At 36.5% G+C, this 20825-nt stretch overlaps 1 protein-coding gene across 1 annotated transcript; it reads left to right on the top strand.

The window, feature by feature from the left end:
• Positions 1 to 15580: 15580 nt before the first annotated feature.
• On the top strand, positions 15581 to 16069 carry LOC122019270. The gene has a single exon (XM_042576758.1). It carries the CDS (start codon positions 15581 to 15583, stop codon positions 16067 to 16069), a length of 489 nt encoding a protein of 162 aa, XP_042432692.1.
• The last annotated feature ends 4756 nt before the right edge of the window (positions 16070 to 20825 follow it).

Genomic DNA, 20825 nt, shown 5'->3' with positions numbered 1-20825 from the left:
AAATTGCGGAACAAGGAGGTACCATTAGTAAAAGTCATATGGCAAAATCACACAGCAGAAGAGACGACTTGGGAGACAGAAGCTAGTATGAGACAGAAGTACCAAAAGTTATTCTAAGTTCGAGGACGAACTTTTTATAAGGTATGGGGGATTGTAACGCCCGAAAATTCTCAAATCAATTTTTGAAATATTCTATTATTTTTCTGGAATTTTAGAATATTTCTATAGAATTTTTGGAGTAGTAGAAGTAGCAAAATTAAATAAAAACGTAAAACAGCCTAAGCAGGAATTGAACCTGCAACCTATGGACTCTATGACTTATAGGGTGAGTCTAGTAACCAGGGGGCCCCAGTAGGGGTGTGCTGAAAGAAGAGGAGAGAAATTATATTTATGATTGAGTTGGGTCATATTAATCATTTAATATAAATAGGAAATTTAAGTGAGGATTTAGGATTTTTGATCGACAACTTCTCTTATCCCTCACCCTCACCCGACGCCACCCTCTCTCCTCCTCAACCTCTCTGCGCACAAGCACAAGTACACCTAGGGTTCTACCCCTAGCATTGTAGGAGCACCTTCTAGCGACGTCTCCGATACGAGGACGCTCCCCTCTGCAAGAAGAACGCGTAGACACAAGAAGATCGCCTAGGGAAGATGGATCAGCGGAGGTTGGAGGGCAATGCGACAAGATGTGTGTGAGAAGGAACTTGGAATAAAGACCTTGGAGACCAGCAAGTCAAAGGATTAGAACTCCTTATAGTTTATTTTCTACACCTTTTGAATGTCTAAATGTTATGAATCGTGAAGGTATGCATTAGGTTATGCCTAGACTTCTAGTTACCTTGATGTTAGTCGGTAAGTTATGAATCATGACATGCTTAGTAAGAGTGTAGTGTTTATTAGTTGATACATTCATGTTGTAAACGAAATTTCTGAAATGCGGTAGAAATCAGAGCTCCAATCGATCAGCCGATCGATTGGAGGGTCCCCAATCGATCAGCCGATCGATTAGGAAGTGATCTACCGCGAACAATGAGCTGTTGAATCGATCAGCTGATCGATTGGCCATGGATCGATCAGCCGATCGATCGAGAAATTTAATTCCGTGAACCGAGAGCCTCTGAGTCGATTATCGGATCGATTGGCCAGGCTGGATCGATCATCCAATCGATCCAGAATTGACCTCCATGCACAGTAGCACGTTGAATCGATCAGTTGATCGATCAAATAACTCCAATCGATCAGACGATCGATTGGAAAGTCTGATTTCAGCTAGAAGTGTTTGATTTCAGCTTTTTGATCAAATGAAAAGTTTAGGTTCCCTTCTTTAGCATATATACAACTTCAGAGGTGTATTCTGAATATAAATTCCAGATTTTACAGCAAATAGCAGAGAGTTTTAATTAGTTCAGTTTTTCCGCACCTTAATATTCAGTGATATCCCAAGAATAGTTTAGCATACTGTAACCTCCGGCCTTACTGCCTAGTCAGTAGAAGATGGGTCGTTATAATAAAAGAGACAAAATATTCGAAACCACCTCTCGCCTGGATAGTTATAGGTCCACACAAATCAAAATGAACCAATTCCAACACATCTTTTGCTTTATATTCCTTGGCCTTAAAAGGTCTCTTGGTCATTTTTCCTTCCAAGCTAGATTCACAGGTTGGAAAGTTTTCCAACACTAATGAACCCAGGAGTCCATCGGCTATTAGCCTTTGAATCCTGCTCAAGTTAATATGGCCAAGTCTTAGATGTCAAAGATATGTTTGGTTCATTTTTGAAGATTCCGCTCTCTTATTAGAATTAGAGAATGTGTTATCTGTTGCTTTGTGGGATTTATCAGATTTAGAGTATAAAATTGCCAACTAATGTACCAGAACAGATAATTACCCTATTTTTCTTGACAACCACTTTGTCATCAAAAGAAATAGTATATCCATCCAAAAATAGTTTAGAAACTGAAATTAAATTCTTTCTAAAATTTGGTACAGAAAGACAATTTCTCAAAATCAAGGTTCTATTCCTATCAAATGATAAGTAGACATCTCCCACTGCAACAGCCGCCACTTTCGTAGCATCGCCCATGTAGACAGTATCTCTCCTTCATATAGTCGATGGGTTTCCTGGAACCCCTGCAATGAATTGCAGACATGATCAGTGGCTCCTGTATCTACACACCAGGTATTGGTAGATAACACCGCTAAACATGTTTCAACTACTAGAGAATAAGATATACCTTTATTGTTCTCTTTCCTACGAGGATAATCCACCTTCCAATGTCCAGACTGCTTGTAAATGAAGCACTTGCCCTTCGGCTTTTTCACTCCTGCTTTTAGTCCAGTAGCTAGAGATCGATTCACTTTCTTTGCCGAACTAGCTTGTTTCTTCTTCTTCTTCTTGCCTTTCGACTTAGAATTAGAAACATTTTCAGCAAAGTGGATTTAAGAATTATGACGAAATATCCCTTCTGCTGCCTGAAATTCTGTCAGTAGTTCCGCCAATGATTAAATTCTTTTATTCATATTGTAGTTCAGGCAAAACTGCTCAAAACTTTTGGGTAGCATTTCGTGAATAATATCGACTTGGGTTTCCCCATCGATTTCAGCTCGAAAGATTTGTATCTCGTTCAAGTAAGCCATCATCTTGAGGATATGATCCCTCACGGGTGTCCCCTCTGATATGGTGGATTTCATTAAGTTTCTCATAGCCTCTTGCCTAACAGCCCGATTCTGGTGTCTAAAGAGTTCCTTGAAATTATACATCATGTTATAGGCAGTAGGCATGGACTGATGCTGATGTTGCAGCACATTTGACATAGAAGCAAAAATGTAACACCGCGCCATCTCATCTGCCTTGACCCATTTCTTATGATACTCAATCTCCTCTTCACTAGAATCACTATTAGGCTCATTAGGACAAACCTCTAACAGTACAAACTTATAGCCTTCGGCAGTTAGGACAATGTCCAGATTTCTTTTCCAATCTATGTAATTTGGACCAGTAAGTTTCTTCCCTTTCATAATAATAGCCAGTGGGTTAAAAGTCATCCGAAGAATCACAAAATAGGTTTTGGTCAATACTTTAGAATTTAAAATAATATTGAGTTCTCAAACAATATTATTTAAATTCACCAACACCTCAAAACACCATGAATTTTGTATGCCACGATAGTGTGGACGTATACAAATTCAAACATTTGTAAGAAGAGGTTTTACCCATTAATTTTATTTTGTCAACCTAACTTTATGACAAATAAAATTAATAGTTGGTATTCATTTGGTCACACAAATAATAGCAGTGACTCCGATGAAAATGATACTATTAAATGCACCTAAGTGTATACCATTACTTGATACTTAGTCCATTAAATAGGATTATGCCCCTTCAGTTGGAGAAGATCACACGCTCCTAAATAATTTCCTATAACCATCCATAAAGGAAGTTTGATCTAGTGATCCACAAACAAACTCATCCGATGTGGAGGAAGACACTCAGAGCCAACGTGCAAGTTTATTTGCATCACTTACAAACCAGTAAAGGAGACCGTGGAATTTATTTATAAATCTCTCTCCCACTTAGTTATTTAAGATGAGGATTTTAAAATGCACACACACATATCACAGCAAACAAAAGTAATAAATATGGAAAAATAATTTTCCAACTATTATGGCCTCTTCCATCACGGTCCTCCGTGTGCTGCCAGCCCTAGCAGTCGCCAAAACTAGTCGCTAACCCTAGGCGTCATGTCATCGCGTCCATCGAGCTTCCTTTTCTGCTCCACCTCTGGTCCTTAAATAGCACCACGCCTTGCAAGGATACGATCTGCGACAAAAATAAAATTTTACATATATCGATCCTATATTCCATAAAGGAATGTACATAAAATCTAGATCAAACAAAATGTAAAATCTTAAAACTAATACAGCTCCTGCTGTATTTAATAAGTAAAATCATGCACACACATAAAATGCCCTCGACATGTCCGAGGGTCCAATGACACACAATCACAATAGGCATAATAGTTGGAGCCTGTAACCACAGAGTTAATCTATTTGCACATCCTACTATTATCCTGCCTAAAATATGTATGACATGTGCATAATTAAACTAAAACCAAACACACCGAGATTATAACCTAGCTCTGATACCAATTGTTGGTTGCTACTCGGAATACCGTCCTAGTTCTCCTGTACAAAAATTTATACAAGCATAGAACTATCCTAGCTACTCTTGTGCTCTACTGAAGTTAAATTTGGATTGTAAATGATGCTTAACATTATTAATCCAAATTGTCCTTCAGAAGTTAAACTTGGATTGGAAACAATACTTAACATTTTTACTCCAAGTTTAACCGATATGATCTTTCTAAGTTAAACCATAGTACAGAAGTTATCAAATATCTATTTCAAGGATCGACTTCCAGGTTAAACATGGCAAGGCACTAGGCCTTCCTGGGTATGGGATTATTCACCACTTCCAAGACAAAGCCTTTCAAAGAAAATCGATATTTAATTTCTTACAGTAAACTAGGTTTAACTACAGAGACCTCAATAGAAATACAATATCGAAACATGAAATCGAAAACATAAAATCGATAACAAAAATGATAACTTAAAACCGATAACCTCTTGTGTTTGGTTTTTCAAGATCTATACAAAAGATAAACTAGTTATGATGAGGAAACTAATAACTAGTTATACCTTTTGTAGATTATAGACTTCTTGATCTTCTATTGTATTCCTCTCATTCTCTTGGACGTCGTGTGGGCGACGATCTACCAAGATAAAATCCACCCAAGACTTCTCTTCTTTCTCCCAAGTTTCGGCCACCAACAACCTTCAAGGATGATGAGTTTCGGCCACCAACAAATCTCTAAGGAATTCAAGGAAACAATGCCTCATTTCTCTTTTTCTTCTCCAAGCAAAAATCCGGCCACCAAAGTCTCTCCAAGAAGTTGATGTCGCCGGCCACAAAGAAGAAGAATAGAAGAAGAGGAAGGGTCGGCCACAAGGAATAAGAGAAGAGGATTAGAAGATGTGTTCTCGGGTGAGGCACCCCCTCCTTCTCTTTTATATTCCTTGGTCTTGGTAAAAAAAGAAAGTTTTAAACATAATTAAAACTTCCTTATTTTCCTTGCCTATGACAAAAAAGGAAAGTTTTGAAACAAAAAATTAAAACTTCCTTATATACTTGTCATGGTCGGTCACACCCTTGTACTCCAAATAAGGAAAGTTTTAAACATAAAATTAAAACTTCCTTATTTGTTTCCGTTAAGAAATTTTAATTAAAAAATTTCTCTTTTTAAATCCCTTCATGGTTGGTCATAAAAGGAAAATTTTAGAAATTTAAATCTCTCTTTTAAAACATGTGGATGATTACAAAAAAGGAAAGTTTTATCAAAAATTAAAATCTCTTCCTTTTAAACTACAAATAAAGAAAGATTAAAAACCTTTCTATTAATCCTTTGTAGAAGGCTATAAAAGGAAAGATTTAAAATTTTTAAACTCTCTTTTAAAATCATGGCTCCCACAATAGGAAAGATTTCAAAATTTAAAACTCCCTCTTTCAATGTGGCCGGCCACCCTTGCTTGGGCTCCAAGCTAGGCCGACCACAACTTACCTCCCATCTTGGTATGATTTGGCCGACCCTAGCTTGGGCTCCGAGCTAAGCTTGGCCGACCATTTCAAGATGGGTAAGAAGTTGGGCTTTAGGTGGATATAAGACTTTATAAATAAGAGGCTACAATAGGAACCGAGAGGAGGAATTGGTTTTGGTCTCCCGATGAGCTTGAGCTTCCCGTGTTCGCCCCTAACACCCAACTCAAGTTCATCAATAATAACTCATGCCACTAAAGAGTTATTATTGCACTACCACACCAATCCCATATTACAATATGGGTTCATTCTTATCATGAGTACGTTAGTCTCCCTGTGTTTAAGATATTAAAGGCCCACTAATTAAATTAGTTACTGACAACTCACTTAATTAATATCTAGCTCCAAGAGTAGAACTAACCACTCAACCTTATTGTCATATCAGACTAAGTCCACCTGTAGGGTTTACATGACAATCCTTATGAGCTCCTTATGGGGACATCATCAACCTAGATTACTAGGACACAGTTTCATTCTATAATCACAATATACCATATAAATAATATCATTTCCCAACTTATCGGCCCTATTGATTTAACAAACTAAATCACACTCTTTGATAAATTAAAGAAATAAATATTAAATATACGTGCTTGTTATTATATCATGATTAAGAGTACGTACTTCCATAATAACAGAGGTTTTTTTCTTTTATATAGTTAGTATAAAAAGAAACTATCTCAAATGGTCCTCCTCAATACACTCATAGTGTACTAGTATAATTTTATAGTCAAGATAAACTAATACCAAATTACACTACAACCACTCTAATGGTTTGTCCCATTCCATCTTGGTTGTGAGCTACTATTTATAATTTATAAGGAACTGATAACATGATCTTCTGTGTGTCTCCTCACACCATGTTATCTACAATATAAATTAAATGGACAACTACACTTAGCATAAATGTAGACATTTGACCAATGTGATTCTTATTTCAAAATAAATATTTTCAAAAAGCTAGACTTTTAGTATACACTCTAATAATGACACATGAGATGACTACATACTAGAGGATGCTATGGGTATTTGCACTCCATTATTGAGGATAGGGATGCTGATTCGACCATGTCATGATGTTATGGTTGCTAGGATTTACTATGTTTGGCAAGCTCGCAATCATTTGTGTTTTGAGAGTGAGGCATTTGAGGGAGATATTGTATTTAGGAAAATCCAAACCGATGTATAGCATTCTTTGGATATTTATTCAGACATGGTGCTACACAAGCTCTAAATAGGTATCAAAAAAAAAAGATACTTAGACCGGGCGCTATGCTAGGCCTAGATAGGTGTAAAAAAAATCAATTTTCCTTTGATGCATGAGTCAGGAGTTTTCTTTGGAGCCATAACAGTTGGATGGAGCACCTCTTTGGAGATCTTCTAGCAATGAGCCAATTAGAGCATCTACAGGAGCTACATCGACTTGGGAGCTAGCGGGGAGATCACGCATCAGGCTTAGTGAGGTGGTCCCATATTTATTTTTTGTGGGGATGGGGCCTCATTTGTTCGAGAGTGAGTGAGGTACATTTTGGTGCATAAGGTGGGATTGTACACTAATAGGGCTTGAGAGGGGTTCTCCCATTTTATTTTGTTGTAGGCAGTTCGCATATCTTTGAGGCGAGAGCATATTTGTGAGATGCAAACTTTTATTTCTTTTCTTTTGTTTTTCTTTATTGGGAGACATGGATGAGAATGGTGAATAGATCCACCATAACGATCTATCTAGTCCATAGCAAACATCTACAGTAAAGAAGCGCCAAATCCATTGATGGCTGGGGCTTTGCTAAAAAGGTTAAGAGGGTGAATAGATATACCATAATGAGCAAATGATTCATGGTAAAGATGTACCAAACCTGTTGATGTCTAAGGTTTTATCAAAAATCCCAAGAGGATATATAGATACACCAGAATGATCTATCTTGTCTGCAGCAAATGACTCATGGTAAAGACACAACAAATCCATTGATAGCTGACTACTTGCTAAAAGTGAGTGCTATAACCAGCCACAGGATGATTGGTTAGTGATGCATGAGCCAACATATAGGGATGATCAGAGGGGTTGGACCACACAGTATTAGAGGAGTTGGAGTTTCCCTCTTTAGACAAATGGAGGCTAGCATTGGTAGGGACTGATAGAGGATAGATGGCCTAGGGATGATTGCTATGGACTCAGTCTAGAGAATGGGGATGGGATAGTGGACGGTTATTGATAGGCTCCATTGACTATGATTATAGTGGACTGATTGCTAGTCCACCTTGGATGTTTCGGCCAATGAAGTTGGTTAGCTCAAGGAACAATTGACACCTTTTGGGATTTGTGACAATGGATGTATTTTGGGAGGTTGGTACAGTGAGAGTATGCATACATATATATGGTTCTGACTTAGATGGGTTCATACCTTAGATAATTACTTGGATCTGATACTTCATTAGAAACGATTGGCTACCTTTGGACACGTGTTTATTTATACTATTTTCTTGATGATATATGATTTATCTTTCATAAAAAAGGGTAAGATGCAAATTACTAATACTCTATATAGAGCATAGTCCTAGACTCTATGTATGAGGGCATGAAATTGAGTCACTATAGGTACACTCACCTCCCCAAAGAAATACGAATGCATCCTATCTAGTCTAATATGGGAGTAGTAGTTACCAAATGGCAATTCCCTAGGAGGATATTATTAAAAGGGGCATGTAGAAGGTCTAAGTTTCAAATGGTCCATAATGATAGTAGGATAAAATATAAGGTCCCTCCTTGCAACCCTAGTCATGTAGGTAAGGTTATCAACCTTGACCAAGTTATTATATATCTTGACACATAATTCTGAGTTAACCAAGCTAGTACAATAAACAAGGTTACCCAGCTGATAATAGTCAACTATCGCTAAAGTGGAAATCCATGAACTTAGATAGAATGCCCTATCAATAGACTTGGAAGTAGTGATCTAAATGATAATGATAAAAAACTACTCCTAAGCTCCTAATTGGGAAACCTAATGTCTATTCTAGGAGTACTAGGTGAACTAACCTTAGTGGTCTTTCTTTTAATCCTATCAATAATAAATACATAAATGTATTTCTAACTACCAAAGTAATAAAAAAAATTAATCAGGGAGTTTTGAGTGTTACCTTGGAATTTTTTTGGAATTTTATAAAGAAACTGAAGACCTAAGCTGATCGAACTTGGATCGAGGTCAAAATTGGGGAAGAAATCAGAGGAAATATCCAAGTTGAGGCAATTGTAAGCTGTGGTATCAGGCACCTCTTATATCGATTTCCAAGCGCATGTATCTATACAGGTGCCTGGATGCATGCCACTATTGGGATGCCTGGATTGGTTTCAGGTGACTCAATGGAGAAAACCATGGGCGCCAAGATGAAAACCGTGGGTGCATCAGGAAGTGTTTGGGGTGCTTGAGTTGGATTCAAGCGCCTCTATAGGGGCGGTGCGTGGTGCTTATATTTGATATAGGCACCTGGGTTCATTAACTTCATCTAACAAAGAAAATTTTTTAAATTAATTTAAGTAAGATTAGGTTATCTTGATTTAGTTTAAGTTAGATCGATTTTACGAATTAATTTTAAATTAAAAAATAGGTAAATTTGAATTAATTAGGATAATTAAGTTCAATTTGAATTAATTAGGTTAAATAAATTAGTTAATTAAGTTAGATTAACTTATTTTATTTAAATTAAATAAATTAGTTCATTTGATTTTATTGGTTTAAATTAAATTAGACTTAAGTCTAGTTAAGTTTGATGGGATAAGTTAAATAAAATTAAGTTGAATTAATTTAGTTAAATTAGGTTAAATTTAATTAAGTTAAGTAAATTAGTTAAATTTGTTAATTTAAGTAAATTAGTTGATTACTTTGAATTAAGTTAAATTGATTTGGTAATTAGATTTACTTAGATTAATTAAATAAATAAATAAATTAGATTTAAGTATGATAGATAAATTAAGTTGATTAAATTAGATGAAGTCAAGTTTAATTAATTAAGTTAAATTTGAATCAATTAAGTTGCCATTAATTAATTAATTAGTTTAAGTTTAATTGATTAGTTTAAGTTTAATTAATTAGTTTAAGTTTGATTAATGAAGGGATTATTAAATTTATTTGTATTTGAATTTGTTGGAATAAGTGGTTTAGTTAATTAAGTTATATTGTAAATTGATTAAGCTAATTTTAAATTAGTCCTAATATCCATCTTATCATTTTCTAAGTTTTCAAATAAGTTACCTTATAGATTATGTGAGATAGTTATTAATTTTATCTTTATTAATTTAATTTGAATTCTAAGAATTAATTGATGTTTGAGTTAAATTCAAGTTTAATAATTATTCAATTAAGTATACATTCAAAAAATTTGGCTCTAGGCTGTGGCAAGACATAAGAATCTTTTGTGTATCAGAGCAACGAGCATTTCTAGACAAAATCATTTTAAAAAATTATACACTTAATTTTTTTTCTTGAAAATCCTTGGCCTAACTAGTCTAAAATGTAGCAAGATAGTTTCGGTTAGTTTCACTTAGCAAAGTAGACCAAATAGGATATGTCTTACCCTACTTGACTCTCTAGATCAAGCTTTCCTAATGTACTATCATCTTGCCTCACCCTACCACTTGGTTGGGCATGCCTTAATCAAGCCTAAATCTAAACTAACCATTCTAAGTCAAGCATAAAAATAAGCGTGTTGAGATTTTTTGTTATCAAACAAACATACAAGTTTATCTAATAACAAAAAAAAAAAAAGATTTTCTATTGGCTCCTCTTGGATCATAACATCGAAAAGGTCTATCAATGTAATGAATTTAACCATTGGGAATCCAATATTGGTTTGATTCAATTTGATTAATCAAGTTTGATTTGAGGACCCATGTTTGGACTTGATTTCTAGTGGTTCAATTAACAATTGATAAATATGATTTTAAATGAGACTTAGCCTTATATCCTAGTCTGGATTGATTGTATACCCTTTGTTTTCCAAAAATCATATCAAGATTTTTGGAACCTAAAGTGAACCATTTCAATGAATCCTTAACTTCTTTGACTTAATCTTTTAGAGTGGAATTTTCTTCCTCAAGCTGTTGAATTTGAGTTTAAGTTTCACTGTGAACTGGTTTAGTCAAAGAACTTGGGTTAGTCTCCTCCTTAAGGGATTTTACCTTCTTTTGGAGTAACTTGACATGAACATTGGACTTAGCCAATTTATGAGTCAAATAGGAAATGACACAACTCCGGATCAACTCCAAGCCAATGAGACAGGACTGCAAGTCGAGATGTACATCCCGAACCACGAGGAGCATGAAGGGGACTTGCACGTGCCAGCTGAGCTGATAATGAAAACAGAGGTCAAGCAAGTTCAACATGTTGTACAAGCATTGACTTCTCGTATCTTGGAAGGGCATGCTATGGAGTTACAGTCGGGATGCCATGTCGAATGATCAACTTCATACAAGTCGACCCTAAAATGGGTCAATTAGCTGCGGAAGAATGGAATATCATGATGCAACATGTTCCTAGCCAAATACCATACTAGAATGGTGGGAAAACACACCATTCTAGTTGGAATTTGTGTGTCATTTAATGCCACCTACATTTTGGACGAATTCCCAAGTTGGAGGACAGCTAGAGGGAGTGTGCATAAAGACTTACATTCATCATTTTCTCTTTCCATGCATTGGAAACTACCATTTGTTGAAAAGGGAGTGTGCATGAAGACCTGCGTTCATTATCTTCTCTTTCCATGCCTTGGAAACTACCATTTTCAGTTCTATATAATGTCTTGAGTAGATATCAAAGAGGGTAGAAAACATTATATTTTGAGAGAGTTTGCCTCCTTGTTGTTTTTCAGCAACTCTGCAGGGATTACGAGTGATCACTTATAATTCTCAACACTTTTATAATATCGGTTCTTGGTTTTGTTATAATCATTGGGTCGATATTCTCTATTGTTCTCATAATATTGGTTCTTGATTCTCTATAATCAACGGGTCAATATTCGATCCCTCTGAAACCTCCTTTGGACGATCCCGGAACTTTGTTCCAATCTTATTGTTGTTGGGTCTCGCGGCATTGTTCGTCGAGGTTCGCATCAGGAAATCATATTATATAACTTTTCAACTAAAGCAGGACTTACAATGGTGTTGGAACCTTCTAAATTGGATACGAATATGTGGCTTGACTCAGGCTCAGTTTTAGATTTTGTCTTAGACTCAGTCTCGATTACTTGTTCTCATGCCAGTTGTGCAAGGAGGCTTACTTGATTTTGTTCTTCTTTGTCTGAGTCTTTTGACGAAGATTCATCCACGTAGCTTGTAGTGTCTTCTTTCTTCTTTGCTTTTTGGTGTCTTTTAGATTTGGACATTCTGCCTTGAAATGTCTCTTTTGGTTGCACCCATAGCATGTTACCTCTAACTTTCCTTTTAGAGTTTGGCTTGGTCCTGACTTGTTTCCCTTCATTTAGATCACCTTCTTGATTTCGTGTTTGGTGAATCCTCTTTTCTTTTTGTATTGTTTCCAAACTAGATTGACTAGTTTGGTGGTGATTTTGTCATCATCTTCATATTCATCTTCAGACTCAGGCTTGAATCAGGACTGGTATTTTGGTTCCTTCATTTGATTTTTTTTACAAGTAAAATAATCCCTTTTTTGGCATGGTATGCATTAATTTGTTCAAGCAATTCAAACTTGGAAAATAATTCATCTAACCTAATAGAAGAAAGATCCTTGGAAACTTTATAAGCATCTACCATAGATGCCAATAAAGTATTCCTTGGAAAAGCATTTAGAGTATACCTTATGATGCCATGATTTTCTACTTTTTATCCAATTGAATGTAGACCTTTGAGTAGGTCTTGAATCCGGGTGTGCAGTTGACCTACCGATTCTCCTTCCTGCATTTTAATATTAAATCATGTTTACTTACTTTTGTGTCGGAGGACCCTTCGTGTAGCCTAATTAGCTTGTCCCAAAGATCTTTGGCACTTTTGAATAGTCTAACCCGGTTCAACTCTTCTTTGGTTAAGCTGCACTGGAGGGTTTGAGTAGCCTTTGCATCCATCTCGATTCTCTTCATTAGATGTGGATCCTAGTTCTCACATCCCACCGGGTACTCCATTTCCATCACGAGATAGTGCTAACCTAGTTTGGATAACGATCCACATTTCCACCTGGGATTTTAGGTGGAATTCCATCCGACCCATTTATTCGCCGAAGTCTTTGCTAGAGAAGAGTGGTGGTCGAGTGGAATTGTATCTTCTTGATAGGACATTTAAAGTAACTCTTGCACAATAAAAAAATGACACACAATATACCAAAACTTTGTCTTGGATAAGTAGTGTAGGAGAAAGGTTATATGAAAAAGAAACTTGAGTGGTGTTACATCAACTTCGAGAAATAAAAAAATATGAGTGAGGAAAAAGATTTATTATAAGGGGTGATTGTACTGATTTTGATTAACAATGAAATGATGAAAACATCGAAAAAAAAATCTTGAACGATGGTTACACCAATTTAGCGTGGCCCCACTCTGATATCATTGTAGGATCGAAAGAATTGCCAGAGGGGGTGAATAGAGCATGTTGTTTTTTCACTTTTTTAACAATACAAAAATACGCAACAAAAATAACAAAATGAAAATAAGCACAAGGCTAACCCTTTTATTTTTACTTGGTTCACAACATGATGATTAATAGTCCAAGGCTCGCACTCATAGAGTGCTTTCATTAGGAAATTCACTAATAGCATGAATGTTACAAGCATATATAGATTTTAAAGTGTAAGTAAATAAAGATAAGTATACCAACGACTGAGAGTAGCGTTTATCCATTGTAAGAAAGTTTTTGAGCAGTGGAGAGTAGTTTGGACTTGTGAAAGTTGATTCTAAGTTGTTGATCGAGACCATCTTTTCTAGCCTTATCCAGGCACTTAGATCTCTTCCAAGTGCCTCAATCAAAGCATATCTGATCTATTACCATCACAGCTTATCCACTTCTAGGCACCTAAATCCCTTCTAGACACCTTGATCCAAGACTTGGTGAGTTCTCGATGAATTCTCGATGAAGTTCTATCCTGGTTGAGCCTATCCCATCCCAAGCGCCTGGATCTCTTCCAAGTACTTGGATGCTAATGTGCGTCTACCAATCAAAGGCTGCCACCTCATCCTACTATGAGTCGAGGTGATTAGGGTGCCTGGATCCCTTCTAGGCACCTATACTAGCTTAGGAGGATCCCTTCTAGGCACCTGGATGAGCTCTTCCAGACCTTTTGACTTCTATATCACAGAATTAGCACAGAAAATACAATAATATGAAATAGAATGATTTGATAGTGTTTGGACTGTCCGGTCCTAACTTTCAAATTTTGCTGAAACCCTAGATCGGACTGATGCCTACTATTTCCTCAACAGGGAATACATCTTTAGCTATTCCTCTTAGAAGAGTTTACCTGTTGCCAAATATTTAGTCATCCAGACCTATTTAAAATTTTACTCAGCATCCGATCTTGACCTTAAGGACTTCCTACTAGATGTTCGATTCTCAACCCGTCTAGACTTCTGTCTAATGTCCGTGACCCCAGGGCTTCCGTCTAGTGTCCTCAACTTCTAGGACTTCTTCTTGACATCCTCAATCTGCCAAGACTTCTACCCAGTCCATTCGACCAGAACTTCCGTACCAATTCACTTGATTGGGATTTCTTTGTCTATCCATAACTAGGATATTCATGCACACTTAGTTAACTTTGTTATATTACAATAACCCTTAACTTTGAACCTTTACAAATACCAAAATACAGATTTAATTAGCTAGTGCTTCTAGCACCAACAAATGGTTAATGACTAGTTTGCAAAATCACGATCCTAGATTATAGGGTAGCATGATCCTGCGATCTGGAGCACCAAATCAATCCTAGATAATACATGATCATATTTTTTTAGTGGAATCAAAGAAGGATCAATGAGATTACTGGGATCGTAGTAGTATCAGAGCAAGATTAGTAGACACTTTGAGAGACTATAATTTTGACTCCGATTAAACTATAGAACCTATAATATATCAAATTGAAATATGTTTAGAGATCTATAGTTATTTATTAGATGCATCATTTAAAGTTTTTTTTGGATGCTGAGAAGATTTTTAATCTTTGTGTTTATTATCTTTTAGACTATTTGTAATGTAGGTTATTTTCATCTTTTGCATAGTTAGAGTTAGGATTATGAGACTATTTAAACTTGTATTTAGTTATTTTTGAGTTAGTTTTTTATCAATAATATTTTATCATTTCTTTTCTTCAAAATGATGAGTTTTTAGATATCTATTACCTAGTATTTTATGGAATCAATAGATCTTTAGAAGATTATTTTCGATATTTGTGTTCGAATCAAAGGTTTCAATAGCTTCTACTACGTCAACTATTTTATTGACTTTTAAAGTGAGCCATCTTGCGAACTAAGGGAATATTTTTGAGATTAAACATTATTATTAGTATTGTATTAATAGAAATTTTGTATTGTTTTCATTTTATTTTATGATATGAAAATATAAATATTATTGAGTATTATTATGCTAGAATGATAATTAATTTAAATTTGTATAAATAATAATATCATCTATGGTATCAAATGTTGACGATTATATCTATATACAAAATTATTAATTTATTTATATATAAATAACCTTTTTAAATATATTTTTTAATTATTAATCATACTGTAAAATATCAAGAGTAAACATGTTTATTTATTGTTTTTTAAAAGGGTAAATTTTTTCTATAATATATGAACTCGAGTAACATAGAGATTCAAATAATAATTTCATAAATTATTTGGGTGAATTTGTAATTTAAGGAGTCCTTTAAGTGAAATCCTCCTGCCCATCCCCCTCTCACTGATTTGTCGTTAGGTTGGAAGATCGAAATGGGGCTAAACGCATCGAAGCGTGTGGAGCGAGTGCTGAGTTCCTCTCCGGAGTTTGATGCCGCCTGCGAGGCCGTCTATGACCGCTGCCTGTCGGAGGCGCAGCACGCCTTCCCGGGTGTCCGCCGCTACCAGCTTGTCGAAGCGGCCGCCGGCCTCTACGGCTTGATTTCCGGGGACATCACCCTCGTAGGGAGATGGGTCCCCAAGCCCCCCGGCCGTGCTCAGGTCGATGCGACCATCCGAAGGGTTCTCCCTGGCGCTTCTGACGACCTTGCATGGGCTGAGTTCCGGGCCTTCGCGGTGGATCTATTCAGGGATGCTGTGTTAGCCGGAGCAGGGCGGGCGGTGCTCCGCTGTGTTCCCATCGGTGTCGCGGGGATTGCCGGCCTCGGGGTGGCGACGAGGGCCGGAGGGGAGGTGATAGCTAGGATTATGGGAGTGTACGCCGTGGGAATCACCGCCGCCGTGTACCTGAGCTTGTCGTGAATCAAGGTTAGGATCGCCGCCGGTGGCAACACATTAGGGACGTGGACCGACTGCATCCAATAATTCGGTTTGTAAAATGTGGTACTCTATTATCATATAACAAATTTCAGACCTCTTGCGCTCGTCCTCATTTACATTAGCACACTGTAGCCCTTTTTATCCGATGGATTAAAAATTTGGAACTATTGGATATAATGCTGTACAATGGATATAATGTTGTGCTTATTTCATGTAACACTCGTTCTTCCTCTTGCCCTGACACGGTAAGAGCGACGTTTCGCGAATATATATATATGCATATGAAATCATTACAGTGGAAGAAAAAAAAATTTTATTTTAATTTTAAAATTTAATCATATAAATAAAATATGTGAACATGCTAACATTCAGGCATATAAAATTTGACTTTTACTATCTATTATTTGAAATATGATACTTGCTTGTTTAACTAGATCATAAAACTTACTGAATAAGGGGAAAATTAAACATGTATATTGTTCTCTAGAGTTCATGATAACTAATAATTCTCTAATTAAATAAGTATTTAACATTTCAAGGTTTCATGGAACAAAAGAGAGTATAAGTTCACATTAAGCATTCAACCATCAAAACAAGTTCAAGTTAATATCAAGTGGCAACCATCAAAAAGTATCAAATAGGAAAAATAAGTTAACATGCAGAACTTAGAATATGCATAAGTCCTGAAACACAAAACAGATCTCTTCCACCATGCAACTATCACACACATCTTTGTTCTTCCTGCTGCTCCCTTTAGTTTATCCATGCTTTACCTTTTTCTGTAGTACAAGGAAAATAAAACTATAAGCACATAGGCTTAGTAAGATCATTTCCTACTCACAAAAGCCATGAATCATGAATTAAACATGGAGTAGTGATATATTCATTTAACCACATCTAGATTTCACCTTTCATGTTAGCATGAGGTAGTGTCATATTCATTTAGACAAATCATAACATAGTATAAGAGAGCATAAGCATAAAGCAGTAGCATGTTCTTCTAGATATTATAGACATATCTCAAGAGAACATCTTCCTAAAGCATAATAATCACATAACATGAAATCACATATATATGCAAGATGTTCTTTTAAAAACATATATTATATAAATACTTAAACATAAATCTCAACATGAGGGCCCGGCATTGTACCACATACATGAATTGCGCGCATCCTAAATAAATCTGAGGTAGCTAATCTCGAACCTACTATGAACTAGGCCCGTGCTTCGACCTAGGGGCAACTTAGGAGCCCATCCCATGGACCATCCTTAGGTCCGGTATAAGTCATACAAAAGTAAAATAGCATATCATGTTTCTTGTCATATCATGAAGAGTGCTCTTAATCCCAACTTATAGGGAAGCATCTCTTAGGTCTTATGTTACTTGTCATATCATGAAGAGTGCTTTTAATCCCAACTTATAGGGAAGCAACTCTTAGGCATTTCCTCATACATAAGCCTTGCATAAGCATAACATGGTAACATAAAGTCCACATATCACATAACATATCATAAAGAGTCATTATCATGCATAATTGGGGTTTTGATCTTTCTACAAACCCTAATTCCATGTCTTGGCCGAAACCTATAAGCATGATTCTAGGGTTCTTATAAGCAACTTTAAGCATGAAACATTAAATTAATATCACATGATACATGGCATAACAAGTGAGACTCTTAGCAAGCATACATGAAATTTCCAACCCTAATTCCAAGTCTTGGCCGAAACCTATAAAGCATGAATCTAGGTTTTCTTTTAAGCAACTTCAAGCATGAACTCTTACACTAATGGCATATGATACATAGCATGACATAGAAGAAAACCTAAGCAAGTCTAGTTGGAGTTCAGCTTCCCTAAGCCTTTTCATTTTCTTCTTGGCCGAAACTTACAAGGCTTGTTCCTAGGTTTTTAAGCAACATAAATCATGAATAACATCTTAATAGCATCACATAACTTATTAGATATCATGAGAGGAAGCATATATAAATCTAATTGGAGCTTAACTTTCCTAGGCCTTTTCATTTTTTTTCTTGGTCGAAACTTACAAAGCTTGTTCCTAGGTTTTTAAGCAATATAAATCATGAATAACCTCTTAATAACATCACCTAACTTATTAGGCATCATAAGAAAATACATAAGCAAACCTAAATGGAGTTTAAACCTTCCTAAGCCCTTTATCTCTTCTTGGCTGAAACTACTAGGTATGATTTCTGGTTTTTAAGCAACATAAATCATGAATAACATCACCTAACTTATCAGGCATCATAAGAAAATACATAAGCAAATCTAAATGGAGTTTAAACTTTCCTAGGCCCCTTATCTCTTCTTGGCCGAAACTTCAAAGCATGATTTCTAGGTTTTTATGCAACATAAATCATGAATAACATCTTAATAACATCACCTAACTTATTAGGCATCATAAGAAAATACATAAGCAAACCTAAATAGAGTTTAAATTTTCCTAGGCCCTTTATCTCTTCTTGGCCGAACTTCATTTCTAGATTCTTAAGCAACATCAAACATGGAAAACACTCGTAAACTACTTGTACTGCAGGTGAGGGAGATACTTACATCCTCTCACTTGGTTTACTAAGAAAATACCCTTCGTGGAGAAGAAGAAGAAGACCCTTTTCGCTTCTAGAATTTCCTTTCCCTTATTTTTGCTTGTAATAAGAAGTATGTTTCAAGAACTTCCCTTTGTGAAGTTTCCTTAGGAAGAAAACCCTTAGCTTGAATTCGGCAATGGGAGAGAGGAACTTGGGGTTTCGGTGGAGGAGGAAGAAGAAGAAGAAAGGAGAATCCAAATTCCCTTGCCCTTTTCTTCCTTCTTATTCTACATGAAAAGGAAGAAGAAAGAATGAACTTTTCTTTCTCTTACCTTTTTTATTTCTATTTATTTCTAAAAAGGAAGAAGTAAAATGATTTTTTCCACTCTAAGTGGAGGGAAAAAGAAAAGATAAACTTTTCTTCTAAGTGAAAGGTGTCCCTTCACCCTCCCTACCCTTAACTACAACTTCCCTTTCCTTCCTAACAATACTTCCTCTTGGGCTATTGGTTATTCCATTTTACTTAAAGCTTTGTCACTTACTAAAAGGTTCAAGGTTCGAACCTTGGCCATGCTTCTTTTTGGTTCTTTTTTTTTTTTTTTTTTTTTTTGTAGAAGGAACCCACATAAAACTCATTCTAATCATGCAAAAACTACATAAAATTTACTAGACACTTTATGGGTGTTACAATTTCCCATACCTTATAAAAAGTTCGTCCTCGAACTTAGAATAGCTCTAGGTATCTTTGTTTCATATTGTAACACATAATTTCCCTTCCTAGGGTTGGGAAAATGCCGATAGCGACATTAAGGTGGCACGGGACTTCCAGCTGAGTGCATCGACCACTTTATTCGCTTTTCCCGGATGGTAAAAGATCTCACAGTCATAGTCCTTGACTAACTCGAGCCATCTGCGTTATCTCATGTTTAGGTCTTTCTGTGTGAAGAAGTATTTCAGACTCTGGTGATCTGTATAAATCTTACACTGAGCTCCATATAGATAATGCCTCCATATTTTGAGAGCAAAGACCACAGCTGCTAGCTCTAGATCATGGGTGGGGTAATTTCTATCATGTTCCTTGAGTTGCCTAGAGGCGTAGGCAATGACCTTGCCGTTCTGCATGAATATAGGTCCGAGTCCTAACTTGGATGCGTCGCTGTACATATCGAAACTTTTGTTACTTTCCGGAAGAGTGAGGATTGGAGCACTAGTCAGTCTCCTTTTTAATTCTGTGAAACTCTTCTCGCAATCGTTTGCCCATTCGTACTTCTTGTTCTTCCTGGTGAGAGTTGTCATAGGGGCTGCAATTCTAGAGAAATCCTCTACGAACTTCCTGTAATAGCCTGCTAGCCCGAGAAAACTCCTGATCTCACTGGCATTCTTTGGCCTGGTCCAGTTACTCACAGCCTCAATCTTTATGGGGTCTAACATTACTCTGTCCTTGGAGATAATATAACCTAAGAATGATACTCGATCGAGCCATAACTCGCATTTGGAGAATTTCGCATACAGCTGCTTCTCCCGAAGAATTTGCAATACAATGTTCAGGTGTTCGACATGCTCTACTTGGGTTCTCGAATAGATGAGGATATTGTCGATGAAAACGATCACAAATTTATTGAGGAATGCCGAGAATACCCGATTCATCAGGTCCATAAACATAGCAGGAGCATTCGTCACTCCGAAGGGCATAACTACGAACTCATAGTGTCCGTATCTTGTTTGGAACACCGTCTTCGGTATATCATCCTGTTTCACTTTTACTTGATGATAGCCATGTTGGGTTTTTCGGGGCGCGAAAATCGCTTTTCGCGTCGCGGAAACCCCGAATCACCCAAAGCCGTAGATCCGTGCAAGGAAAACCGAACGAAATACAAATACGAGTTTCAAAATCTTTAGATCTACTCCTAGATCTATGTGTTGAGAACTTTACCCTTGTTGCGTGCCCTTTCGCGTTCCCGCTCTTCCAAGGAGTTGCCGGATCTCAAGACCGTCAAGCGCCGGTCCTCTAGAAGTATCCACACGGACACGTAGGTGGAGAAACCTCACACAAAAGGTGTGCTAGTACCTTGGTAAGATTCGGCAAGAGGAGGAAAAGGAGAGAGCTCTCTTGAGGAAGAAGAAGAAGTAATGCCTTTATTAATATACAAGAATATGATACAATGAGTCCATACAATCATCAAATGAT

This window comes from Zingiber officinale, chromosome 9A (assembly GCF_018446385.1).
Source record: "Zingiber officinale cultivar Zhangliang chromosome 9A, Zo_v1.1, whole genome shotgun sequence".
NCBI lineage: Eukaryota > Viridiplantae > Streptophyta > Magnoliopsida > Zingiberales > Zingiberaceae > Zingiber > Zingiber officinale.
The sequence above is the reverse complement of the archived record's forward strand: the minus strand, read 5'-3'. Positions and strand labels throughout refer to the sequence as shown.